The sequence below is a fragment of the Acartia tonsa genome, chromosome 5 (assembly GCF_053477335.1).
Source record: "Acartia tonsa isolate MP-2025a chromosome 5, ASM5347733v1, whole genome shotgun sequence".
In the NCBI taxonomy this organism is placed as follows: Eukaryota; Metazoa; Arthropoda; class Copepoda; order Calanoida; family Acartiidae; genus Acartia; species Acartia tonsa.
The window spans coordinates 36,573,487-36,601,359 of record NC_137264.1 but is presented as its reverse complement, the minus strand read 5'-3'; the positions used below and the strand labels follow the sequence as shown (position 1 = coordinate 36,601,359).

Here is a 27,873-nt window from a genome sequence, read left to right as displayed (position 1 = left end):
CTTTGATTAGTAAAATTAGATAAAACATTAAACTACCTATGATACTAGAAATGTTTCTACATACTTAAGTTACTGGATGTATCTTTGGCCTTTTTTGTTCTGTAAATTTTGTAAGATCTCGGAAACTTCTCAAATTAATAATTTTTCCTTTGAACCTTTGTTTTGAATATAGTCAGATTTTAGATTATTTTGATTAATGTTTCTTAGCCGCTCGACCAAAAAAAAACAGAACTACATGTACAGGAACTATAAGTCAATAAATACACCACATATCGAAATGAATGTATGTTGATGTAATTTATTCTATAAACTTATACTCATCCTATAAATTGATATTGCACTATTGATCCCCCCGCCCCCCACGACCCCTTAATACATATGAACAACAATATAATACGTAAAACGCCAGTTAAAAAATGTGTATTTTCAAATTAAATATTAAAATTTAAAAATATAAAATGGGTATGGAGGGGGAGGAGGGGTCATTTGAGAAATTTTTGGGAATGAATATATACATTTTTCTTCTCTTGATAGCTTTGTTTGTAATGTATATGTACTTTACTACTTACAATTTCATAATTGAGTAGTTAATAATTTAAATTCTTTACATCCCACCATGGGTATGGGAAACGTACATCATTCCTTTTTAAAGTTACAGACTTATAAATTAACCCAAATTGTAGCATAAAACCTGTGCTCTAATAATATAATAATAATTATAGTTCCAAATTTTTAAAGCTAAAGCCTAAAGAATAAAAAATTTAAATGTAAATATGTGAAATAAAAGTTGTTGTCAAATCCTTCCAAAAATATTGGACCAACAAAAACGACTCCTTAAAAGGACTCTCCACAGAAAAATCAACTTTGGATTTTTGAAAATCTAACCTGAAATTATTATTCTCTGTTCAATTTTAGGCATTTTTTGTTTTTGTGGCATCGCGATCGAAGCCCTTTGAAATTTTTTACCTCCTTTAAGTGAATCCTCCCGCCATTTAATTTGTGCTGCTTTAGTGATTTTTAGCTTCTATTTTTGCCGCCGTTGCCGCATTCATCGCCCTTCTCCGCCGCTACTCCGCTGTTCATCGCTTTTTAATACATGCTCCCCTCTCCCTTGTTCAGAAATTAAATGGAGGCTGGGGGTGTTGTGTATAGCGACGTACGCAATGTATAGCGGAGTAGCGGCGGAGAAGGGCGATGAATGCGGCAACTGCGGCAAAAGATGGTTATATTTGGCGGAGGCGAACACAAAATGGAGGCGGCAGGATTGTCCAGTCAAGGAAGAGGATAAATCGTAGAGCGGCCGGTTGCAATGGAGCAAATGTTCTTTAGCGGCAAACATATATTGAGTGGAGGAAAGTGTAGTATATATTGTTACAGCGGCAGTACAAATAGGCGGCGGACAAAATTTTCAAAGGGCTTCCAAAGTTGATTTTTCTGTGGAGAGTCCTTTTAAGAATATAAAGATGCGATAGGATGTTTGGAAATCTTTAGTTAGTTAGTATAGAAGGGAGAATTTGTTTTTGTTATATATATAAATTTATCGTATATTGTCTTATCATTTAAGTTCAGTGAAAATTTTTATGAAACACATCTTACTCAAGAACAATTTTTCATTTCAAAGGGGGTTAATGATTGTCCTCTGGCAAAAAGAAGGATGCATCCAGTTAGTTGTTTGGCTGCAATATGTAAATTAAAATTTTCTCTTCTACCAGAAAATGAAAAAGCTACAAGGTTTCAGAGAAACTAAAGTATAAAGGTAGAAATATTTAGGTATCATGAAGGAATTAAATGTTATAACAAAGCTGATTATAGATATTCTGTTGTTTTAATTTACATAGAATTATAACACAAAAATTGAGCCAGTTCTGAATATTTTGCAGCTTATTTTGCAACCTTTAGCAATAACGTTTTACAAAATTGCATTTCTAAATTAGCATACCTTTTCTTACATCAATTCAAATAAACAACAAGGATGGGGCACCTGGAAAAGAAAATTTTAATAACAACTAAAAATTATAGTCATAATGTCATACTAATTAAAAAAGCAATGACATCTGAAAGTTAAAGAGTGATATCCCCACTAAAAAATCTTAATATATTAAACCATCCCCTCACTTAACAAATTCACCTCCAGAATTAAAAAGTTACTTTAAATGCTATATGTTTTACTAGCGGCTACGCCCCTAGAGGCCTCTAGGGGCACTTGAGGAGGAGAGAGTCGAATTTAATAATTCAATTTCTTATTTTAGATTTTAAAAGAAAAAGTAAAAAAAAATTTTGGGGGGGGCGAAATTTTTTTTAAATTTTAGTTAAAAAAATAAAAAATAAATTTTTGGGGGGGGTGATTTTTCATTTTTTGGGAGGGTTGGGGGTGTCCCACCCCCCAAGAAAATAGTTATAAACCTTCCCGGGACCTATGAGAAGCTACCCTGTTAAGGAGAACCCGATCGGTTCAGCGGTTAGCGAGATCCTTCGGTACAAACATACAAACACACAAACATCCTGTTACTTTATTATAAGGATTAGTTGATTAAAAGCAAAACATTAGAACAAAGTAAAAAATGTTTCAGCCAAAAATTATTATTGTTGATTTCCCTTAATCCCTGAACTTTCTATCTGGGTTATGTAATATTTTACTTTTCTTTTGTAAGAAAGGATTAACTTTTCTTCCACTAATATTACATATAGGTACTTTATATAGTTTGGTAGTATAGCTTTCCTAAAACAAGGATGGCAACATCCATAAAGGCGAAGCTCTGAAACGGTAGGACAAACGAACATTAACACTTGTAGAGTGTCAGAACTGTAAAAACAGAATTTAATTGTAAACGTCTAAACAAAATTGTAAGTTTTCATGCAAAACTGCATAAATACAGGATACTGTTGGGTTTATACATTTTGATTAACTTGATTATAGAGGTTATTGAGATGCTTCACTGATAACATTGTAGTAGGAATCATTAACGAAAAGAGCTAACCGTTCCGGACAAACAGACCGACTCCAATTATAGAAATTATTCGTTCAAAAAAACAGTCTCATACAGAAAAGTACTGGTTGTGGCGGCTAACAGCAGAAACTTGTAACTACAGTTGCCATCCAATCAACAAGCTGCTTATTTTGTCTGAGCCTGTATTTTAATCAGCCACCGATGCAATTGAATTATAAACATTTTACTTGCCAAATTTAATACTAGCTGCGTTAGACCCATTTTTTTGTAAAGAACATACAGGCATCCTTAAACAAGGTGTTTGGTGAGCCATATTTGCAACTATGATGACAACATCTAAAGAAGCGAAACTCTCGAATGGTAGGACAAATTGACTAAATTAGTGTGTCAGAACAGAATAATTGTTATAGGAATCATCATGCAAAGTTGAAATCGATAGGAAAATTCTAACATGTTTAAGTTAAAAAAAGGAGCTAACCGTTCCGGACAGAACCAACCCTAATTATAGAAAAGCCTCGCCTATTATAAATAGAGAATATAAGAATCTATGATTAATTTCTTATTTCTCAATCCGTACTTTTCTATCTGCACTACATGAATGTATTTTTTCTACACGAATGGATAAAACAATGGAGATAATATAGATTTGCATGGGGTTCTTCTTGACTACTTTGTAGCTGTTTTCATTTGCTGCTTATAGATGCTGTCTTCCTTGTTTTTAAAGAAACAGTAGTATTTTGATTTTTTTTTGTAAAATAGCCTAAAAACTGCCTAGAACTTATGTATCTTTTTCCATGATAGATTGACATTTCGGTCAGGCGGTTTTTAAGATCTTATAGGACATACGCAGGCATATTAGTATTTTAATCAAACCTTTTTAGGGGGTGATTACATACGACTTTTTCTCCTATTGCCAAAGAATGGAAAAAATCTAAAACTCATATGTCTATTAGGAGAACAATTGATTTTGATTAGAGAGGAGAATTGAGGAAGAAAAAGGATTATGGGTGTGCCATTGCTTCCGTCAAAATGTTTCATAGTATCCAAATAATACAATTGCAAAAAATGTAGATGGATTCTTTCATCATGCCAGTAAATTGGAAGAGTCACTTTTGTTTTTTTTTATAAAAGTTTGACACTATGAAAAAAGTCCAAAATTTCATGCACACTAAAGGGTCACTTAACTTTAGAATTATAATTATTGCAAAAAAATCTATGCAGTCCAAACAATTGTATTTTTAAAATGTTACAACTAGTTTACAATTTTTTGCATCAACATGAATTCATATATAGATAAAGATTAGCTGAGCCAAGAAGCAATAGCTGATAAATTAGATGGGGTGTTTAAGATAATAGTAAGTTGATTTAGACGGTTTTTGCAGTTTAATAATATGCTATTTGACGTGCGGTCGTGAATGCACACTGAAGGAAGGATAAAAAAGATATTGGGATATTATTATGATAGAAGAGTTAGGCGTATTATCATATAGCTCTGATTATGTATTCCTGTATTTCTTTAATCTACATCATATATTGTTAAAAATTGTTCCTACTGCTGTTGTGTCAGGGGTATGATAATAAAATTAAAAACAGGGAGGTTGCCTTTCCCCTTTACCGTTTTTTTTTAAATTGTAATTTTAACATCTTTATTTTCAGGACCGCCAGACAGAGACATGATGAGCACCACCCGAGCTCCGCCGCCCTTCAATCCTGGCTACAACCCGGTGTATCCCGGCGGGGCGGGCTATGATCCCATGTACCCCGGACAACGACCCCCCACTGGATACAACAACATGCCGCATTATAATATGTCACGGCCAGGCGGCTCACTGCACACAGGTATAATATTAGGGAGGGTAAACTAATTTAACCCTCCCAATTTAATCCTTTCCTGGTAGATATTTATGAGTCGGTGATTTTCCCCATATTGCATATGGACTGTACACAAACTTGTTGAAAAAAGTATTATTTTAGCTTATGTTTTAGCTTTAGGTTAATGAAAGGTCTAAAAATAACCTGGATGTCGAAATTATGTAATGCTAAAGTAAAACATTAGATCACACTCCTTTTACTTCGCTATTTATGTATAGAAGTATACTTGTTAGAATTAGAATGCAACGATTACATAATTATGTAACGGTTAATATTTGATTTAATTTTGATTTTAATACTCGAGTTAAATACCTTTGAAGCTCAGATGAAAGGATACTCCCTCTCTCTCTCTCTCTCTCTCTCTCTCTCTCTCTCTCTCTCTCTCTCTCTCTCTCTCTCTCTCTCTCTCTCTCTCTCTCTCTCTCTCTCTCTCTCTCTCTCTCTCTCTCTCTCTCTGTATCTTTCTTAATCTATCTGTTTCGCTCTCTCTCTCTATCTATCTCCATATCTCTCCTATCTATCTATCTGTCTATAAATCTATCTCTGTCTCTCGTCTCTCTCTCTGTGTGTGTGTCTCTCTCTCTCTGTCTCTGTCTCTCTCTCTCTCTGTCTCTCTCTCTCTCTGTCTCTCTCTCTGTCTCTCTCTCTCTCTCTCTATCTATCTATCTATCTATCTATCTCTCTCTCTTTTTTGTAGTTTCGTTTGTTATTAGTTTAGGTTTGGGCTCCCCGAAGGAGTTTGGAATCAGATAACAAAAACTATCCCCCAACCCCCCTCCTCCCCCACCTCCTATTTTCAATCTATTTTAAAGATAGGGGAGGAATGGGGTGTTACCAGTGCTTAACAGAAAATTTGTGTGAAAGCATCTACAATCTAAATTGATAGATTAATATTGTTTGGTAACTGTCTATAGTGCCCTAGAAAAATTGGGATAGATGTTACTGCGTTTGGAGTACGTGTACTTTTGACGTCATAGTAGAGGGAAAGATGAAAGGAAAGGGGGAAAGAAACTCCCCGGAAAAAAAGATTGGGTATTGGGTATTTTATGACGTCAATAGCATATGCACTTTAAAAGTGTTGACATCTATCCCTATTTTGCTAGGGCACTATAGACAGCTACCATTGTTTATTTTAGATGGACTTGGGTTCGGACGCGGAGGAGTTTTACAAGATATTGGACACTCTAGCGAGAAATTTGACAACTTCACGTGTGGACGCATTGACCTCATGGGCGAAATTGTAAATAAGGTATCCTATAAATGAAAACAAGGATGATAATATTAAAATGTAGATAAATTCAGCACTAAGAAAACAAATATTGAATGTTTGAAAATAAACATTTAAGTTATAAAATAGCTTAAATCCTTCCTAAAACACTACAAGGATAATTGTATACCCTTGAGTAGAGTATTTTCTTCAATGGTCATGATGGGCTGACGCATAAGAGATACACATACAGCTACTTGAGTATTTAGGATTCAACACTTGAATTTAAAGGTTGACCTAACCACTCGCAAAACAGCCTAATACCTAAAAAAGATCAATATAAATATTTCTTGATAATAGTAGTCCATTTGGTCCAGAACTGCCTTACATTCTGCCACTTTAGTTTATGTATTTTAAGATTATATCTTTTTTTTCATAAAATTTAAGTGCTCTTTTGAAGTAAACTTAAAAGATGAATTGAATTTTGAAACGTCAATATTAAATGCACTTTTTATGTACAAACTGAAAGATTTTTATATTAGAAATTGATTCTAGCGGATTTTAGTTTATCACACGGATGGCTTTGTTTTTAGAAAGGTTCTTAAGAAAGAGTGGGGAAATAACCCACCAATATTAACTACATGGGGCGGGGGGGGGGGGGGGTGCATAAATAATTTCATGTGTTTTTAATAACTAAAAGTATAATAGCCTAAAACATAGAATAAATTCAAATTGATCTTGCTGCGCTACATGTAGACAGCATTGTACTTGTTTAAGTGGATGAATGATCATTTATAATTCTCAGAATTTTCATGACGTTCATATTGATAGCATTTTATTGGATATGACAGATTTTTAATGAAAACTTATAACACAATTATGTACAAAAATGTTTTTACTCCTCTTGGAAAAAAAAAGGTTTTACCGTTATATTTTCATCTAAAAAAATGGTTTCTTTAATTTATGCTTTGTCTCAAAGTTTCTTAAAACAGTAGTTAAAATATTATTTATTTAATTTTTGACATATTTTAGTTGAATAATTTAATATTTTGTCGACCATTTGTGAATAAAAGGTGGGCTAAGTTTTTCTTCTCAATTCAAAAGGACGGTAAAGTTTTCTGAAAAACTAATAAAGTTTTTTTTTTCAGGCCTCCCCTTTCCTCTATCCATTTGTGATAGAGTTTAGTTTAATCGGTGCTGCAGTTCTTCTGGTCATGTGGAGCAGAGTTGGAAAAAATCCCAGGTATGTACAGTACTTCTAGCCATGTGGAGTAGTGTTGGAAAAAATCCCAGGTATATACAGCCCTTTTGGTCATGTGGAGCAGAGTTGAAAAAAATCCTAGATATGTACACTGCACAGTCCTTCAGGTCATGTTGAGCAGGTATGTACAGTCCTTTGGGTTATGCGGAGCAGAGTTGGAAAAAAATCCCAGGTATGTACAGTCAAACTATTCATGTGGAGCAGAGTTGGAAAAAATCCCAGGTATGTACAGTTCTTATGGGTATGTTGAGCAGAAATGGAAAAAAATCCCAGGTAGGTCAGTAATTCCTGTCATTTAAAGCTGATATGTATTGTCCTTCTTGTCCATGTGTCACAGAGTTGGAAAAAATCCCAGTCCTTCTAGGTCGTTAATGGATAAATCACATAACATTAGTTTATTAGGTATAGAGTTAATTATGGTGTTTTATGAATAAGGGCTTATAACTCTTACAAGAAATCCAATGTGTCTGAATTAGATACAACGTGGTTTTGAGCTATAATCACAACATTTAAAAATGAAATAGAATTTTTGTTTTCTTAGGCAAATTTTTAATTAGAAATACCTAATTAATTAACAATAATAATTTTTTTTAAATTCTAGATATGTTGGGGATGAAGAGCTTGATAGAGTGAGTGTGACGTCAAGAAAAATGATTACCTACACAAGAGTGGACTGTGTCGGAGCTAGCAAGGTCATTTTAGTTTCATTTTTATCCGCTAGAGGCCTTTACATCATTTTTGAATTAATACATTAAAAGAGAGAAAGGTATATACTATATATTTAATGTATAACTTTCTTTGTAGGAGAAGGTAAGAAATCAGTTGAGTTTGACAACTTGATTTTTAAACTGATTAAACTTTCTATGACTATATAGGGGTTAGCAAGGTAATTTTAGTTTAGCTTTAAACGACTAGGGGTATTTATGTCTTTCTAAATTTAGTTTGTCATGGCTTTGGGACTCAAATCACTTTTAAGTATTTGCGTATACTTAACAGTTTACTGTCTTAGAGTTGGAAAAGTAATTTTTGTTAAGTTCTTACCTCTAGAAAACTATATTTGCGCTTTATGCTTAATGGGGGTACGTGTAATACAGACAAAAAATTGGGTGTTATTTTATTTTGTACACACTTCAAAAATCAGCCTACTCAATTGTCAAAAAAGTGATCTTTGAATGGTAATTGTTTTGGACACCTCACATTTATGTTTTAGAGGGTGTAGACCCCTTTAAGGTGGTTAGACATTTAGAGATGAAAATCTACCACCTTACTTTTACAGTGGGTCACGCCTATGTTTTTACTTAATCTTAAAAATCAACAGGCTTACTCACAGAAAAGCTTTGCTTTAAATCCTAAAAGAAATATAAATACTTGAAAGGTTTTACTTTCAAGCCTTGGTTTCAGTAAAATATATTTAGTTTGTTGAATGTAAAAGTTTGATATTTATGATGTGGTTGGTTTACCCCGTAATTGGATAAGTCTCAAGTCTGGGTGCTCTCACAATACAAATATTTTGGAAGCAGCTTATTGTGACTGATAAAAAATGACGTCCTCCTAAACAAATGACAAACGATAGGTCAGTATACATTTTACCATTATTAACATTGGTCTGTATACTGGACTATCATTGTATTTTTATTAGGCACAATAAGCTACTTCAATTATTTTCTAAAAAAAAAGTTTTATTCACAGATTTTAAATATCTCTTTGGTTTTTGACAATATTTGCAAAATTACCTTCTTTTCTTTAAAATATTTAGAACTTTTTTTGTTACTAATGGACAAATTTATTTCTTTCTGTTTAACGATAATTATATTCCTACTGTTAAAAAAAAACTAATGTATAAAAGTCACTATTAGTAAGTCATTATATAAGCACTTTATGTAAAGAAGAGTGGCTTCAACTCAAGTAAAACAGTATATGGTCATTTCCTTCTTCATTTTAGAGACGCGAAATAAAATTATTAGGGAGGGGGATGTCCCAACCCTTAAGGAAAGAAGACTTGAACACTGAAATAATATTTCCCGAAGGTCAAAGCCCGTTTGGTTAAGCTGTGACTGAGACCTTAATGTTTCAGATAAACAGACTGACAATTCAATTTTTTCAATTTTATGTTCTAATTCAGGAGGATAACATTTTTTTAATATTTAAATTTTACTGTTTTGTTGTTTGTTATGAAGTTGTGCTATTTGTGAAGAGTAAAGAAACATACTTGTCCTACCATCATACTTCACATAATAGATATAGTATATCCAGATGGTCTATCTGACCCCAAAATTCATCAACTTAAAAAGAGATTCAATAGAAGACCTACGCCTTTGTTTACTTTTTTTATTTAAGTTATACAAGAGACGAAACTTTATCCAGCTATTATTTAACTTTTTATAGCCCACTTACTATATATAGCTTTTGACATGTGCTTCACTCTTTACTAGGAAATAAAATTGTTTACATGATATAATTACCCAAGAAAAGTTTTATCTCAAGAAATGCACTATTTATAGCTGACTCATTTTGCGAACGAAAGGAAATTATGCCCTGACGTACCAAAATTTGTAAAATGTTTGAACTAATGACATGTCTAGAATGTACCTCGACTTTTCTCTTATTGGCTGATTTAGAGAGTATGTCTCTAGATTATCTCTATTCTTCACAAAGTCCAGACTTAAGATAAGGGACAAGAAATATAACATTTTTAACTTAAATCAGAAAAAGAAATAAAAAAAGCATGATATTGATAAAGGCATAATTTTTCAACAGACTTAAGGATTTTTTAAATGTTTTATCTCATTAAATACTTTTTATACTTATTTCAAACAATTATCATTAATGCAGAGTTAATAAGAAAAAATATTGGTTTTTCTTTAATTGTGTGTTAACTACAGATAGACCAAAATTTTTAAAGATTATATAAATTTTAAATTGTCATGTTTTGCCTCGCTTGTCCCTGGTTCTAGACACAATATAGTTTGGCACTGTGTCAACAATACATTCTAGTAACCATGCAATTCAGATGAAAAAATTCGGATCATGGAAAGAAAACCTAGAAAACACAGTAGCATTTAATAAGTTATTTTAGGTTAGGTAAATGGATTGCCCCACAGTGGCAATAAAAAAGGAAAATACGACGAAATCTCTACTTTGTTTTCTTTCCATGATCCAAAACTTCCCTTTTTATCAGGGATCTTAAGGCACGAGACAATAGGGATAATTTAATGTTAGTCCCTTATGATGATAAACAAAATTACTCCTTCTTTAGACTGAAAAGTTATTGCTTGAAAAGTTTGGACAGTGCACTGATAGTTTAAACCCAATTATGTTTGAGAGGAAATGGGATTAAAAAAGGGATTACCGTCTCCTAAAACTTGTAGCCCCAATTGACAATCCTTATTCAAATAAGTCTGCCAATAAACAAGAAATTTGTTCACTATTATATTTAGTTTACTATGACGTTGTAACGGTTAGCCTAAACTGCCTAGTTATAGAATACAGTTAGGCCACCTCCCCCCCCCCCCCTCCCCACTTCAATAAGTGTAAACGTTTTTGCTTTTGAAATAAAATAATTTTGAAGTAGTTTTGTTAAAACACTGGGTTAAACATATAATCAAACTTAACCCATACATATTTTGTCCGATAAACTTTACTTTAAATAAGAATTGAGGAAAATTTTTAGATAATTTGGAGTAAATTTACTCTAGACACATGTAGAAGTGATAAATTTTTATTTTGTTCCTTCATAAAAATACTAGCGGCTGCACCCCTTGCATAAAGGGGCTCTATATTCGAAGGCGCAGTGAGAGAACTGAAATATAGCCTAAAACAATACCAAAACCCTTCATGGGACCTGTGTGAAGCTTACCCTAAATGAAGAAAAAAATCAGTTTAGTAGTCATCAAAATCTTAAACTTCTGACAAAAAAAAAACTTTCTACTAGGATATATGATAGGACATTTAGGGAATATTTTTTTATATGTATGTTGGTTATATATATATATATATATATATATATATATATCTTATTATTTTGTATGTGCTAATATTATTAATATTTAGGGATTGTTCTTTGGTCTGTTGGTTCTGGTTGCATCTCTGATATGTCTCATTCTATTCTTTGTGCTAATTGGTAAGTTATTATATCATAGCTTTCCATCTAATCCAATAATATTTAATTGATTTGTTAAAGAAATACCTATAAACAGGGATCTAAAGGAACAAGACAATGACCGGTACATTGATGTAAAACCCCCAATGATTATGCACATAGTTACCCCTTCTGTAGATTACAATTGGTGGTTGAAACGTTTGGACACACAACTTTATGAACCAACCAATCAAAATTCAATAAAAGTCCCCGAGTTTTTTTTAGCCAACGAATAAGAAAACGTTATTATAAGACTTTGGGGACTAGTTTAATAAAATACCTGGCAAAAATACCCGAAATTTTAATATTTAGAAGAGTCTCAAATCAGGATGTAACATTTTCTATTCGCTTCGCGCATTCCGAAATAAAATTGTATATGTTTAGATCATGACGAAGCAGCAGTATCACAATTGGCGGTGTTCCTAGCCGACATAAGCCATGCGTTCATTATGATACTATCATTACTAGCCATACTCCTAGGATTCTGTAGGTATGTATTAGTGTTTCTAGCTGACATAAGCCATCCGAAATAATACATATACATAGAAATTCATTCTGTAAGGTTTCGTGATTTAAAAAAATACGTTTTGTTAGATAAGCAATATAATATTATTTTGATTTAAACTTTAGCTTGTTATTGTTGTCTATCTCAATAGCCTAAATTCTTTCCTTGACCATTACTAAACTATCTTGAAAATTCATTAACACACACATACAACCTACTACTTTAAAGAATAAGATTTTCTATGTGTTTGTTTAGTTATGGTTTTGGTCAAGCCAGTATAATAAGTTCCATCTTCAATATTAGAGTTTTTACAATGTGACAACAGTTAATAAAGTAAACAGCTTTAAAAAAATAGTTTTATATATAGTAATATGCTGAGAAATAAATCCCTTTTCTTATCATTCATGACCTAAAAAATAGCCTTAAAGTTACTTATAACAACTTAAAATACATTAAAGATACATTTTCCGCATTTTATTCTAAGAAGGAACTGTTCGGAAGTTTTTCCTAACTTTTTTATGCCAACAATTTCTAAAAAAAAATCTAAAAACATTGATTGATATGTATCGGCAGTTTCAGCTCAAAGTGCATTGTCGAGCTTAGAAAACACCCCACCAACTCTTAAATTGAAAATAAAGGGAGGCGTAGATTTTAATTTATTTTGTTTATTGCTCTGGGTTATGTTAGATTAGGTTATCTTTGATAGTGGGTAGCCCTGCAGGATAAGAATATCGCTAGTATAGGCCCTGCAGGTGTTATGCATTGATAGAAAATTCTCTCCCCCCATCCTCTATTATTATTATTTATTATTTATAAAATTAATTTGAGGGGTTCCCTTGATCTATAGGCATTTTAGGTAAAACACCAATAAATCTAAACAAACGTATCTTTGTATGTTAATTATTGTTATAGCTTCCTTTTTTTTCTTTTTTGCTGTGTAACATAAACGTATCCCACTCACTATATTTAGTTCATAAATATATCTTGTATATTTATATATATGTATATTATAGGATTCAGCACATAACATTGTACACTTCTATATTAGGTTGTCCCCTGGGGTTGTCCCAATAAAGCATATGATAGCATAGATCTCTACTTTTACTGAACAGATCTCAATAGACATAAAATTTCCTGACTTTAGCATAGCGTTTGTAATTTTAAAATTATATATAAGAATAGTTTTACTAAAATATTTAGTTAACAAGCTTTGAATAAAAAAAACATGTATTCTTTTTTTAAGCCAGTCTATTCCATATATACTGTTCAAGCCTCTCAAACCAATATTAATAACACACATATAAGTAATATCAAGGATATATACAATATATATATTGAAATAATCCATACTACTTATCTATCTTACAAGATAGGTTATTTAGGTAGATACATGTCGCTTTACGTATTCAAGTAATAGGTACACCTAGATTTAGATAGGTGTACCCAAATAATTTATATTTTTAAAAATTTAATAAAATTTAGAAACAGTTATAAAAAAAGTATCTTGCCTTTTTAAGCTTCAACGAAAGAAAGACTACAAAATTATGCTCATTGGTATAGGGAATCATCATAAAAATTTCAGCTGTCTATCTTAAATAAAATTCAAGAAAATCATATTTCTTGCACAGCGTTACGGACGGACTGACAGAAAAATTGAACTATTGAGTAGCTTCGCTAATGAAATATACTATTTTTTTCTTGAAAATATTAATGTAATTTTTTTGCAGGATAACTAACATGAAGTTTCATGGAGAAAATCCACCAGTTCTTACTGATGTTCTACTTAAAGTAAGTTTTTTTTTGTAATCGAAGCTTTTCTACATTGAGGGTAATTCTGTCCCAAAGTCTTCCAAGAAGGGGACGGGGGGAGGGAGGATTATATTCCTCCTTATTTTACCTAATAGAAAAAAAGGTTTTTGAAGTTGAAATATTTTTTTTTCGAATTAAAATTACCCTCTTTTAAAAAATCTTTCATGTTTATTTGAGCAGGTTAAAATAGATTCAAATTAGATAGATTTCAAATTCTGCTTGAGGATTCTTGCAGCAATAAAGTACAATCTTGAAAGCAGGGAGGCAGGGACGAAAGGACATTCTAACAGTCTAATTGTAGAGTAGCTAAGTTGGTAAAAATAACTTGGCAAATATATATACTAGGTGCAATGATTAGCAGCTAATGCATTTACCCCTCTTTTAATCTATTTCATTCAAACTTGCTTACCTGCGAAACTACTATTTAATAAATCATTACGTCTACAGTATTAATGCAGCCTAGCTCACCAATGTGAGAACAGGTTTATGAAACACTGGGTATCATTAAGATTTATTTTCCAATGTACACTCCCTTTCTGATAACATGTTTTTTAAATTAAATTTATATAGAAAAAAATATCACCGAAATTGTAACCCAACACATTGATACACCTGAATGTATGCCCCTGAACCTGATTACAGCTCCTTTTACTAAATTACCTTGAATCGAATGGTGCAACAATTCTTTTTTGCTTCAGTGCATTTTAGTTCATGTACTTTCAAGGTTATTTTTCTTTTTTCTTTAGTTTAAGGTCTCTAACTTGTGTATACATTTGCATTTGAAATAGGGGCATTAAACCACCTTCAACAACCCCATATTTAACATAATAATTTAGTTTGCTTTACAAAACCCCTTGAACAAAATCCTGGGCACGCGCCTGGTTAGATTCATTGGGGTATTACCTCTAATGTTCAAACAGTCCAAAAAATCGTTTGAAAGATTCACCTAAAAAAAGACCACTAAAATTTATATTTTTTCAGATTGGATCTTTGGGTGTGTTCGGATACTCAGTATTCAGTATTATAGCTGGATGTCTAGGAGACTACAGGTATGAATAATAATATAATTATAGAGTAGTATCACTATAGTTAGGCTACTCAGTATTCAGTAATATAGCTGGATGTCTAGGAGACTATAGGTATAAATATAATTATAGAGTAATATCACTATAGTTAGGCTACTCAGTATTCAGTATCCAGGGGCGTCCAAGCTTTTTTTTTTGGGGGGGGTAAAAAATTTTAGGGGGGGGGGTAATTCGTGTTTGGGGGGGGTAAAATGGCGCGCGAAGCGCGCCGAAATTTTTTTTTACCCCCCCCAAAATTTTTACCCCGGGGGTAAAATTTGATTGGGGGGGGTAATTACCCCCCCTAAAGTATGTTGGGGGGGGGTAAATACTCCCCCCAAATCTGTTGGGGGGGGGTAATTACCCCCCCCAAACTAATTTACCCCGGGGGTAAAATTTTTGGGGGGGGTAATTTAATTATGTAAAAAAAGCACCTACCTAATCTATTAAGTTAATAATAAGTACTATCTTGTAACATAAAGTAGTAAGTAAGGTTTATTTGACTATAGCTTCAGATTTCATTACTTTTAATACTGAGTTCTCCTTTTTAGGAAAGCTTCACATAGATCCCATGATGGTTCCACACTATTATAGGTCAATCCTTTGAGTGGTTTTAGGCTATTTTTCTCCTCCCTTTTACCCTTTAGAAAACACGAGTTCTTAGATGCTAAGGGCGCCACTACTATTCAAATATATAGTAGTATCTCATTCTTTAGAACATAAAAATACAATAATTAACTCACTAACCAATGAACCAATATGATTTTACTTTAAAGTGAAGCGTCTTATAGGTCCTGGTAAGTTTTATAACTAGTTTTGAGACACCCTGACATCCTCCCAAAAGAAATCGCCTATAGAAATTCTTTTTCATTATTTAATGAAATATTTAATTTAGTTAGGTATCTATTTTATGGAATCTTCAGTGCTTTACAATTACATCATAGATCCCCGGGATGGTTTTAGCCCTTATAAAGGCCCAAGCAAATAAAACATGATCAAACTATTAAATTTTTTGTTATCATGGTTAAGAACTGTTTTAACTGGTTGGACAGTAAAATTTTTTTTTTAAGAACATTCAATTTGGGGGGGGTAAATACCCCCCCCCAAAATTTTTTTTTAAAGAACATTTATTTTGGGGGGGGTAATTACCCCCCCCAAAATCGTTTGGGGGGGGTAAATACCCCCCCCAAAATCGTTGGGGGTGCCTACGGCACCCCCAAGGTAGGGGTAATTTTTTTTTGGGGGGGGTATTGTTCACAAAATTTTGGGGGTGCCAAATGGCCCATTACCCCCCCCCCTTGGACGCCTATGTCAGTATCATAGCTGGATGTCTAGGAGACTATAGGTATAAATATAATTATAGAGTAGTATCACTATAGTTAGGCTACTCAGTATTCAGTATTATAGCTGGATGTCTTGGAGACTATAGGTATAAATATAATTATAGAGTAGTATCACTATAGTTAGGCTACTCAGTATTCAGTGTTATAGCTGGATGTCTAGGAGACTAGGTATAAATATAATTATAGAGTAGTATCACTATAGTTCGGACACTCAGTATTCAGTGTTATAGCTGGATGTCTAGGAGACTATAGGTATAAATATAATTATAGAGTAGTATCACTATAGTTAGGATACTCAGTATTCAGTGTTATAGCTGGATGTCTAGGAGACTATAGGTATAAATATAATTATAGAGTAGTATCACTATAGTTCGGACACTCAGTATTCAGTGTTATAACTGGATGTCTAGGAGACTAGGTATAAATATAATTATAGAGTAGTATCACTATAGTTAGGCTACTCAGTATTCAGTATTATAGCTGGATGTCTAGGAGACTATAGGTATAAATATAATTATAGAGTAGTATCACTATAGTTCGGACACTCAGTATTCAGTATTATAGCTGGATGTCTAGGAGACTAGGTATAAATATAATTATAGAGTAGTATCACTATAGTTAGGCTACTCAGTTTTCAGTGTTGTAGCTGGATGTCTAGGAGACTATAGGTAAAAATATAATTATAGAGTAGTATCACTATAGTTAGGCTACTCAGTTTTCAGTGTTATAACTGGATGTCTAGGAGACTAGGTATAAATATAATTATAGAGTAGTATCACTATAGTTAGGCTACTCAGTATTCAGTATTATAGCTGGATGTCTAGGAGACTATAGGTATAGATATAATTATAGAGTAGTATCACTATAGTTAGGCTACTCAGTATTCAGTATTATAGTATAGTTTTGGTATGTCTACAAAAAAAATTTATGTTTTTTGGCAAAAAAACATATGTTTGTATGTAAATGTATTAAAAGCTAATAAATATTAATTTGAGCAAAGCTAGTCTTAGAACACCTTAATATTTGTCTGTGTATGTTAGTTTAAAAGTCCTTTTTCTTTTGAACCTGCCAAAAACAATATATTTAAGGCCAATTGTATTGTTTTCTGCGTGTCTGTGTACAATTTTATTGCGTTGCCTTTTCTATAACCGACAGAAATATATAAATGGATGTTTTTTTTTCTTTACATCTAAAACTTTCAATATGTCATAAATATATCCTCTACATTTTGATTCATAGAAGAAATAGATGTATAATTGACAATTTTGTATGTAAAATGCTAGTGTTGCATAATGATATATTTGTGGCAGTTGCTAAAAGTATGACTGTATTTTTAATAGAGATTTTTTTCATTTTGAGAAAAAAAAACATCTAGCTGTATTTCTGCCGGTTGTAGAAACGCCATATACCCTTGTGTAATAGTTACGTAAAAAGTATATGTAAAGCTTTGCTCTTATTTAAAGTAATTGTCCTTGTTTCTTGTAGGAGGCTGCCAAATCTTGTTGTTATGGTCACAGGAATCATCTCAATTGTTCAGGTATATATCTATCTATCTATTTGTTCTGTATCTATCTATCTGTTCTATATCTACCTATCTCATTTATAAATCTAAACTTAGTTACTTTTTTAACAGATATTTTCTGTATAATGTATTAATATATCTTTCTATCTTTATGTAGGTCTATCGTTCTTTCTTTCCAGTTTGTCCATCTTTATTGCTATTATCTATCTATTCTAAATCTCACATTTTCATTTACATATCTATTTATCTGTCTAATATCTATTGACACACATTGTAACGATTAATCGGTTTTTTTTAAGACAGGAGATTTCAGGGATCAAATTTGTGCAACATGTACATATTTTGTTCAAATGGATTTTGCTTGAGTTTGAAAGCATTAAAAAATGTTTATTTTAAATTGTTCTATTATATTTAATATCAAATATCTAACTTGTAGAAGATAAGCAGTATTTTAGTTGTGATTTGTCCTTTGCATACATTCTCAGTCAACTTGGTGGCTGGTCACCCGTAATTCTAAATTATTTTCCAGTATGGCTTCTAAACCGATTAATATCCGGTGGAGTAGAATCGCTTCTCATCCATAGTGGCAGCGGCGACAGCTACGGCTACGGTTACCACTACAACCAAGACTACGGCTAAACATTTAAAGATTCAGCACTAGTTTTAATCTTACAATTTGTTTAATATCTGCGGAAAACTGACTTTAAAACGATGCGATAAATAATTATTCTATTTTAGGTTGTGATACAAATCTTATTTATCCAAGATGTGTCAAGAAGAAGAATTTGTACAGCGGATCAGGTACTAGCAAAGATTTTAGACGCTTTCACTCAAAGTACATTGTTGAGCACTGAAACCCCTTCTTCATTTTAGATGTATTAAATTGGAAATAAGAGGGGAGGTTAGTTTTTCGTTTGTGGTTTTTTTACATTATTTCAGATTAGGTTTTGTTATGTTGGGCATAGGGTAGCCCCGCCGGGTTAGCACACAGTAGGTATAGGTTTCGCAGGGTAAGGCCCTCTCGATGTGGTTAGGCGGCATGGGACCCCTCGGCTTCCCCCCCCCCCCCTCCTTCATTTTTAATTTATTTCAAAAGTAATGGTGGAGGGGGGATCCTGAGAACGATATGCACTCTGTGTGAAAGCACTGAATTTTCTTTCCATCTTATGACTTATATATGTCCTTGCTGTATATCATGACACATATATGTATTTAAAAGAAAATTTATGTTCCAAAAAGCAAGAAATATGATCTAAGAGATATTTGTTGCTTTTATTCTGCCATATTTCATGTGCAAAACAGTTTACTATAATCCAATAATGTACTGTGCAGCCAAAAAAAAAAAAACAGGGCTTGGCATCCGCGTGTAAGCCTCAATGAATCGTCATTTCAAAAAAATTTAAATCCAGAAATAATGTATAGCGAAGTAATTTATAAAACATTATTTGGGTGGCAGATAAAAAGGTCATTACATAAGTGTTAATCCTCAATTTTGCTTAAAATCATGTAAAGTTTTTTTATCGAATTAATTTCGTTGTAGGTAGAAGCTGTTCTTAACCTATTTCTAAAAAGACAATCCATCTTTTCGGAAAAATTTTGTTCTTATGTGCTGCTGCCGAGCCCTGCCAAAAAGTATTATATATACACTACTTTTTTGAAGCCAGTGTAGTAGCGAATGTGCTCTATGATTAAAATTATATGTCCGTTCATCTGTAACACTGCAAGGGACTATGACTTTCTTGGCTGCTATTTAAAATAAATAGATTGTTGGTTTTTATTGTTGAAGAATAGTTATGTATCGTGTTTTATTATAGACAGCATGAAAAACTATTAGATTAATTCCAGTGTTGTCGGCCCTGATGGTTTCTTTATATTTACGAAAATATTGCATAATACGATACGATTATTTTTCAGTATGGCTCAGATCCTGTTCTAATACAGCGTATCTTAATCGGTTTCATGGCCATACTGGAAACACCTTTATTATCCCCAACAAATTTATTCCATATTATGCGAGTTCCAATTATTTCAGGACCGTTCTAAGCCCGGGAGGCAGGTGGTGACCTTCCTGATGATCTGCAACCTGGCCATCTGGGTCATCTACACATTCGAGGTCCAGAAGGTTGAGGAATCACCTGTTCAGGTACACACAGTAATGTCCACATTATGACATTGAATAAAAGTCGTCTTGACTGACAAATTACCGACATTCTGTATTTTAGATTTAATCTAAAAATATCATTATTTATGTTAATTTAATGCTTAAATGAAATTTTTTATGGTCGAATAAAAACATTGACACTATTTTTGCAGCTTATAATTATGAATCAATTAAAAGTGGGCTTAGTCGACATTTTTGCAGAGTAGACATGCTGTTAAAAATGAAATAAAGCCATTTAAAATACACAGGAATAAATCATTTAGATTTTGCTTATTTTCGAAACTTTAATGCTACAAAATTTTGAGGGCTTATAGACTTGGTTAAATTCTAATTCAAAACAACTTACAGTATATACAATATTCAGATAATCTAATATTTATAGAACACATAGATTACAAACTAGATCAAAAATATTTTTTTCTGTGTTTAGATTGAATTCTTTGGATATCAACCGTGGGTAATAATACAGAAGCTAGCTCTGCCACTTTGCATTTTTTTCAGGTATTATAATATAAAAAGTTAGCTTCATAGAAAAGCTACTCTAAGAATTTAAGATCGGCCCAGTCGCGGTTAGTCTGATGTTAATGCTTACATGATTAATAAATTATACCTACTTTTTGGCTCCATTCCTCAAAAATGTTTTTCTTTATGTTTTACTAGTTGCTTCGCCCCTAGCCTATAGGGTCTCTGTATTAGAAGTTGTAGGATGGAGGAGGCAGAAAAATAGCCCTAAAGAATCACAAAACTTAAATCTATAAATAAAATAGCCTAAAACCACATTTTAGATAATTTGTTGTAAAATTGCGCGCAATACAAACTACTAAATATAAACTCGTACTTAGGTCAATCAAATAAAACCTGCAATTTATAGTCGTTGTCATTTCATAAATCGGTATATAAGATATAAAAGAATAGTTATTTCTCGCATTGTATTAAAACACAGCTTTCCGTTGATATAAAATGTACAATTATAAGATTAAAACCAGTATTTAGTCCCGAAAACCCGAAGGATCAGGCTGAAAAAAAACTGGTTTTAATCTTATAATTGTACATTTTTATATTGGTAGAAAATTTGATGTAATACATAATACGATGCTAGACATAGTTTTTTCGTATGGATGAAAACCGGTTCTGATCCATTGGATATTTATCGGTGTCGAATGAATACGAGAAAGTATATTTGCTTAAATTTTTAAGAATTACAAAATATTTTTTGTATAGATTTTTGAGCACAGTAGCTCTGGCTGAAATCTGGAAGAATTCGTACAAAACAAAATTAATTGATTGAGAGCTTGTTCCAGCCCACTGTGTGTATTGTCTACAAGGTAATATCCATGTTCCAGCCCACTGTGTGTATTGTCTACAAGGTTATATTATCCATGTTCCAGCCCACTGTTTTATTGTCTACAAGATAATATTATCCATGTTCCAGCCCACTGTGTGTATTGTCTACAAGGTAATATTATGTTCCAGCTTACTGTGTGTTTTGTCTACAAGGTAATATCAATGTTCCAGCCCACTGTGTGTATTGTCTACAAGGTAATATTATCCATGTTCCAGCCCACTGTGTGTATTATCTACAAAGTAATATTATGTTCTAGCCCACTGTGTGTATTGTCTACAAGGAAAATTCCATGTTCCAGCCCACTGTGTGTATTGTCTCCAAGGTAATATTATGTTCCAGCCCACTGTGTGTATTGTCTACAAGGTAATATTATGTTCCAGCCCACTGTGTGTATTGTCTACAAGGTAATATTATGTTCCAGCCCACTGTGTGTATTGTCTACAAGGTAATATTATGTTCCAGCCCACTGTGTGTATTGTCTACAAGGTAATATTATGTTTCAGCCCACTGTGTTTATTGTCTACAAGGTAATATTATGTTCCAGCCCACTGTGTGTATTGTCTACAAGGTAATATTATGTTCCAGCCCACTGTGTGTATTGTCTACAAGGTAATATTATGTTCCAGCCCACTGTGTGTATTGTCTACAAGGTAATATTATGTTTCAGCCCACTGTGTGTATTGTCTACAAGGTAATATTATGTTCCAGCCCACTGTGTGTATTGTCTACAAGGTAATATTATGTTTCAGCCCACTGTGTGTATTGTCTACAAGGTAATATTATGTTCCAGCCCACTGTGTGTATTGTCTACAAGGTAATAGTATGTTCCAGCCCACTGTGTGTATTGTCTACAAGGTAATATTATGTTTCAGCCCACTGTGTTTATTGTCTACAAGGTAATATTATGTTCCAGCCCACTGTGTGTATTGTCTACAAGGTAATATCCATGTTCCAGCCCACTGTGTGTATTGTCTACAAGGTAATATTATCCATGTTCCAGCCCACTGTGTGTATTGTCTACAAGGTAATATTATCCTTGTGCCAGCCCAATGTGTGTATTGTCTGCAAGGTAATATTATCCATGTTCCAGCCCACTGTGTGTATTGTCTACAAGGTAAAATTAGATCAGCTGAAAATGGATTTCCTATTCGAGCCCTAGTTTCCTAAAGTGTACAGCAGATAACCCAATTATTGCAGACCCTATTTTCAGCGACTCTGGTCTAATGGAAAAGCGATTTAATGTATAAACGATGTATTCATTATATATTCAAAAATTTAAATTTTAAAAATTTTGATTTTTTTTAAAGTTTGAAGCTTTTTTAGCTAGTAGCAAATATTGAGATTGGACGCGGAAGCTACGCACACTTTCGGAAACTAAAATTCAGTTCATCTAAAATTATCCATAACAATCGATATATTATTACTTGGATGTTGCACCAGATTTTCATGTACTCTGATTTTGTGGTGCTGGCAGCTGGCTAAAATAATGATCTTACACATCCATCCCCTCTAACCCGTACACTCCCCTCCTACTAGATAAACAAACTGACCTTAATAAATGAGTTCCATATAAGCAAGCTTATTTCACGACAAATTGTCCTCTGTCAATATATCTACGTTTGTCCTATATCCATTTCCGTAACCTAACTAATTTATTAAATGTGTGATATTTTATGTTTGCCCTAAAACTGATTCTTGAAGAAAAAACTACTAATTTAGGTGTGCCAAACTGCTGTGAAGGCGGGGATGCTTCCACTGACTTTGGGGTTTCCAGCATGAGGCTTGGTAGTCGTCCTACCAGGTATATACATACATAGATAGATAGGAAAATAGATAGATGGATAGTTGGATATATAAATAGGTAGATAGTTCATAAGATAGATGTACAGACAAATAGTAGACAAATGGACAGATAGATCCCCAAGCACAGTAAACTATAATACAGTAATAATATATAAATATTATGTTACAGGTATAACATGTACACCTCTGCAAGTATACCTGACATAGTAAACTATAATACAGTAATAATATATAAATATTATGTTACAGGTATAACATGTACACCTCTGCAAGCATCCCCGACACAGCAGCCAAGCTCTTCACTGAGCGCCATGTCCCACCATGCAGCTGGCAACAGCTCACATGGAAAACATCCACTTACCCAAGGTAAGTATTTCTTCTAGTGACCATATTAGTTTTATAAATATGGCTGTAAAGAACCATTCCGTCCTTGAAAAGCACATAAAATTTAATCAAGATTTAAGAGAACATATGCTTGTCATTGGTTAGGTGGTGGCAGAAATAAGGTATAGCCAATAAGAGAAGTGAATCTAAAATAATATTTGGAGGTCAGATAAAAGGTCGTCTTTAATACTAAGCATTGCCCCCAATATTCACGTAAAAATCAGCTGATTAATTGTTCAAGGGGTGGTGGGTTCGAATCTTGTCCAAAACGGCGTCATATATAAAGCTGTTAAAAGGCATAGTGTTGCTAAACATATTGAAGAGTAGGAAAGATATAATATATAAAAAAATATTATATATTAGAATTTTTGTGCCGATTCCTTTGATTCTATTAATGGATATAGAATAATTGGATTTTGTGACAGCTAATTTTTTATCATCAATTTAGATTGCTAATAAAGTACTTAGATATTGGTCATTACTTTCCTCCATGATCAGGGAGGGGGTTTATATTGATATATTAGCCAGCTTGGAGAAACATTTTATCAGGTTAATAAAGTCAAGAATCTCTTACAATATCCAATCCACGTTTTCTATATCAATTATTGTACAAATATTTCAGATCTCGTCTCTACTACCAGCAAAAGCAACAGGAGGAAAAACGTGTTAAATTTCGTACAATGTAGAATTAAAACTTCATATACACATTATATAACAACAGTATTTATAATTTACAAAATAGTAGATAAAATTTAATAGATTTTGTCAAAAAGTCTCTGTATTCAGTATTTTTTTCAATATCTTTGAAGGCGAATAAGATCAAAATGATTAATTTCATTGACAATTTCTATATCAAAAGAATCTAGAATATAAAATGTTTAATGCGCGTTTACAAAAGTCGCGCACTTCTCCTGCATAAATAAATTTAAAATTTTAAATTAAAAAGATATTGAGACTTATTGATATGATCTTTATTGATTAATTTGTTCTTTAAAAAAATACATTAATGAATGTTTAGACCAATTTTGTAAATTATTCATACTATTTAGCCCCCCAAAGTCAGTCACCCCAAAACCTTTGAAATCTAAAATCCACTACATTTTCTATTAAAGCAACTTTTTGTCTTTTTAAAAATCCTGTTCGCTCTAGAGCATTTCTTCTATTGTTAGAATAATTAATGATAATATGTTCAAGGATGTCCAAGTGGAGTGGTAAAATGGTCCCTTTTTTACTCTCAGATGCTGATAATTTTGCCTATTTGAGACTAGATGCATATAAGTGTGGCTAGGCCCAAGAAACAGTACGTTCATGATTGTTAAGCTTTGTCAAGACAAAATTTTGATAAGTGCGTCTCAGCAATGGATATATAATACATAGATATTATGACGGGAAAAATTTTGTCGTCAATTTAGGTTGCTAATATACTGTTCATTTATTGGTTATTGGTAATTGGGCTCCTCTAGAAGAAGAGGAGGGAATGGGGTAAAGGGGATGGTTGGTGGTAATGTTATATAAGCCAGCTGAAATTACCATTTTATTAAATTAGACGAAAATCTTGTGCAATATCTAAGTAATTATATATTAACTCTTTAACTTAACGACCAAGCTAATATTGCTTGATTCACTTCTACAAGAGACAAAATGAATTGAAAATGATTGCTAAAATCGAAATATATCTTCATGTCTTAGAATAGTGTAATTTTTTTAAAATAGGTTGAAAAACATACTAACTTTAAAATCTTTATGTTTTATCTTAAAACAAAACAATAAAAGAGAAGGATCATTTTACCCACCAAACTTGGACATCCTTGAATGTGCTTAGTCATATTGTTTCTATACCTTGTCTTTACACCTTTATCATCACAACAAACAATGCAGACTAATTGTAAATACACAAACTGTGACAAAACCCCCCAAAAAGTTGAGAAAACAGAAATACTGTGAAAGTTAGACCAACGATAAAAAAATGGTTATAAATAATACGAAAGTGAAAATTTAAAGTAGAAAATAATCATCAAATCGTATATCTAGTTCAAATTTTTAATATTCTTTTTTTCTATTATTCGAATCCGGTGGATAGGAACCGATTCTCATCCATACGCAAAAACTATGTCTAGCATTGTATTATATCTAGCTTTCTACGAATATAAAAATGTACAATCATAAGATTAAAACTAGTTTTAATCTTATAAATTGTACATTCTATATCCGCGGAAAGCTGTTTATAATACAATGCGAGAAATAACTATTAACATTGGTGTTCATTTAGGTCTACAAATTAATTATGGATAGCTGGCTGTATTTAAACAATTAGTAAACATTACCTTAAGAATAATATAGACTTGGAATTATGGTATGACATTGTATCAAAAGGTTTCTGTTGATATAATATCAACATTGTAGAACTGAAACTAATCAAATAAAAAAAAATTATTTTGAAGGAATGAATGAACACAAAAACCATCTTTTAAATTCATCGACGTCTAATTACAAAAGTTTTTAATACTATTAAACATCTGAAAGATTATTGAGTACTAATTAATTGTCTTTTTTGATGGATAATAGTTTAGCATAAAATTGTAAAATGTATTGTTGTAAAAGATCCCTAAATTGTAGATAAAATTATTAAATGTTTTAATCAGAATGAATATGAATAGCCCAATTATATGATTATTTTGTTAATCATCAAGCTTGCACAATTTTTGTCATATCATTTTAGAGCATCGAAATGGAATATTTTACTCATTTTATTAATTATATTTTAGCTTTTCCATTGTTCAAAAGTACTTTTAACTATTGTTTTGTTAAAATCCTAGATTTTTTATTCTTGTTCATAAAAAAAGTTATCTCATAATGTAAAATAATCTGTCATAAGGTATTTTAGATAAATGTTTACATTTAAGTATTAAATTATAGAATTAATTTAATATAAAAAACGCCAAAATTTACCTTTAGCTTAATTTACCCTGAACTATGTTAAGAAGCCTCTTTTTTTATGAGGTTTTATACAAAAATGTTCTATCATAAATGTGTAATTTTTTGCTCATTGACATATTAAACACAATTAATTTTTAGCATAATCGACTGGTGGCAGCAGTCAAACGCCCTTCTCAGGTCATATAACAATGTAACATCTTTAAAAAAAAGTATACCAGATCTGCCACAAAAAGAAAAAATGAAAATTCAGTCAAGTTGAAAACAAATCTTTTTCATTAAAAGTTCAAAGGCTAAATCTATAAAGACCTTACTAAGTACAACCTGTGCGACTAGTATTTTATTGCCTTTGACCAGATATTGAAAAAGGAAGGCAAACCCAAAATTTCAAACCTAATTTAGACATTATAGTAACTGGTCTAATCATAAAACATTATCATACATGTAATCCAAATATGAGTTAAAATAGAACTTCATAATTGAATGAATATTATCTAATTCTTTATTTTTTTTTTTAATTTAAAAAAAAGAATGCTCCTACATTTTAAGAATAACTTTTATTGCAATTAAGGGTCCGTTTAATTTCAATTTTCAAAAATCCTAAAGCTCAAAACAATAATCTCGAAAGAAAACCCAAAAAACTTTCAATAAATTATCTTCATAGTAATGCATAAATGTTAAAATTTTATGATAATAGCAATGATATAAGAATACTCATAAAATTAAAACAAATAAACCTACGTAACCTAATCACCAATAATTTTAAATTCATTTATTAAATGTTGAAATTTAAAGGATCAAATAAGAAATACGAAGGAGGGTTACATATCCTTTGTTGTTGACGGCTCAACACAGCAAGGATTATAAAATAATAAAAAACGCGCAAAAAATACGTGCATTTTTAATGTTCTAGATTACCAGTTAATTCGGATATAAACAATTTTAGCGTCAGAATCCCTTAAAATTCATAAATACCTTCGTTCGTATGTCCTACTCGATCCAAATCTTTAAAAATTATTGTATTCTGAACCTGTACTATGTTGTATATATATAATTCATTTAGATATTGTTTATTAATAATTTACTATGATACTGTATCTAGGAAATTTTCTCAACGTTTTAAATAATTATCAATGAAGTAATTTATTTGTAGTTTTAGAATTGTATAGATTTAAAATTTGATATTTGAAATGGTAAATAAATCATAAGGATTAGATTAATGTTTTTCCGAATTTGAAAATAAAGGGTTACTAAACCAAGATAATGTTAATGCAAAAATATGCTGCTGCCAATAAAAATGGGAAAATAGTTTAAGCTTCTATACGCAATTTTCAATGCCTTTTTTATCCAGCTAATTTTTATTAATTTGGTGATCACTGTCCTATGACATATAGCCTTAAAGGTGGAGGTAGGTTGTGCAAAAATTCCATAAAGGTGTGAGTTTTAAGACTTTAAAACAGTAGTAAAAGGATAATATTCACTAATTATGTGCATTCCTTATTGAAAAGAACTATAGACAAAAATATTAGTGAAAAATATTTAGTGAATATTATCGTTCTAATACTGTTTTTAAGCCT

The 27,873-nt window shown here is 32.0% G+C and overlaps 2 protein-coding genes across 3 annotated transcripts in view; both read left to right on the top strand.

Moving 5' to 3' along the window:
• Window positions 1-23,171, top strand: part of LOC145319415 (proton channel OtopLc-like) — a 64,366-nt gene extending 41,195 nt beyond the window's left edge. The window contains exons 16-30 of the mRNA XM_080161539.1: window positions 4,605-4,787; window positions 5,957-6,069; window positions 7,176-7,270; window positions 7,890-7,980; window positions 11,339-11,408; window positions 11,811-11,916; window positions 13,659-13,719; window positions 14,722-14,789; window positions 17,633-17,684; window positions 18,408-18,470; window positions 19,702-19,812; window positions 20,261-20,331; window positions 21,052-21,155; window positions 22,895-22,976; window positions 23,148-23,171. Of these exons, the coding sequence (XP_080017665.1) occupies window positions 4,605-4,787; window positions 5,957-6,069; window positions 7,176-7,270; window positions 7,890-7,980; window positions 11,339-11,408; window positions 11,811-11,916; window positions 13,659-13,719; window positions 14,722-14,789; window positions 17,633-17,684; window positions 18,408-18,470; window positions 19,702-19,812; window positions 20,261-20,331; window positions 21,052-21,118 (1,151 nt within the window). The 3' untranslated portion in view covers window positions 21,119-21,155; window positions 22,895-22,976; window positions 23,148-23,171. The remainder of the gene's footprint in view (window positions 1-4,604; window positions 4,788-5,956; window positions 6,070-7,175; window positions 7,271-7,889; window positions 7,981-11,338; window positions 11,409-11,810; window positions 11,917-13,658; window positions 13,720-14,721; window positions 14,790-17,632; window positions 17,685-18,407; window positions 18,471-19,701; window positions 19,813-20,260; window positions 20,332-21,051; window positions 21,156-22,894; window positions 22,977-23,147) is intronic.
• Window positions 23,172-24,945: 1,774 nt separating this feature from the next.
• LOC145319421 (uncharacterized) overlaps window positions 24,946-27,873 on the top strand; it is a 92,030-nt gene continuing 89,102 nt past the window's right edge. Inside the window, exon 1 of one of the 2 annotated variants that reach the window (XM_080161553.1) lies at window positions 24,946-24,999. The gene's annotated coding sequence lies outside the window, so the exon portion shown is untranslated. The remainder of the gene's footprint in view (window positions 25,000-27,873) is intronic. The other variant, XM_080161551.1, reaches the window with a different exon arrangement.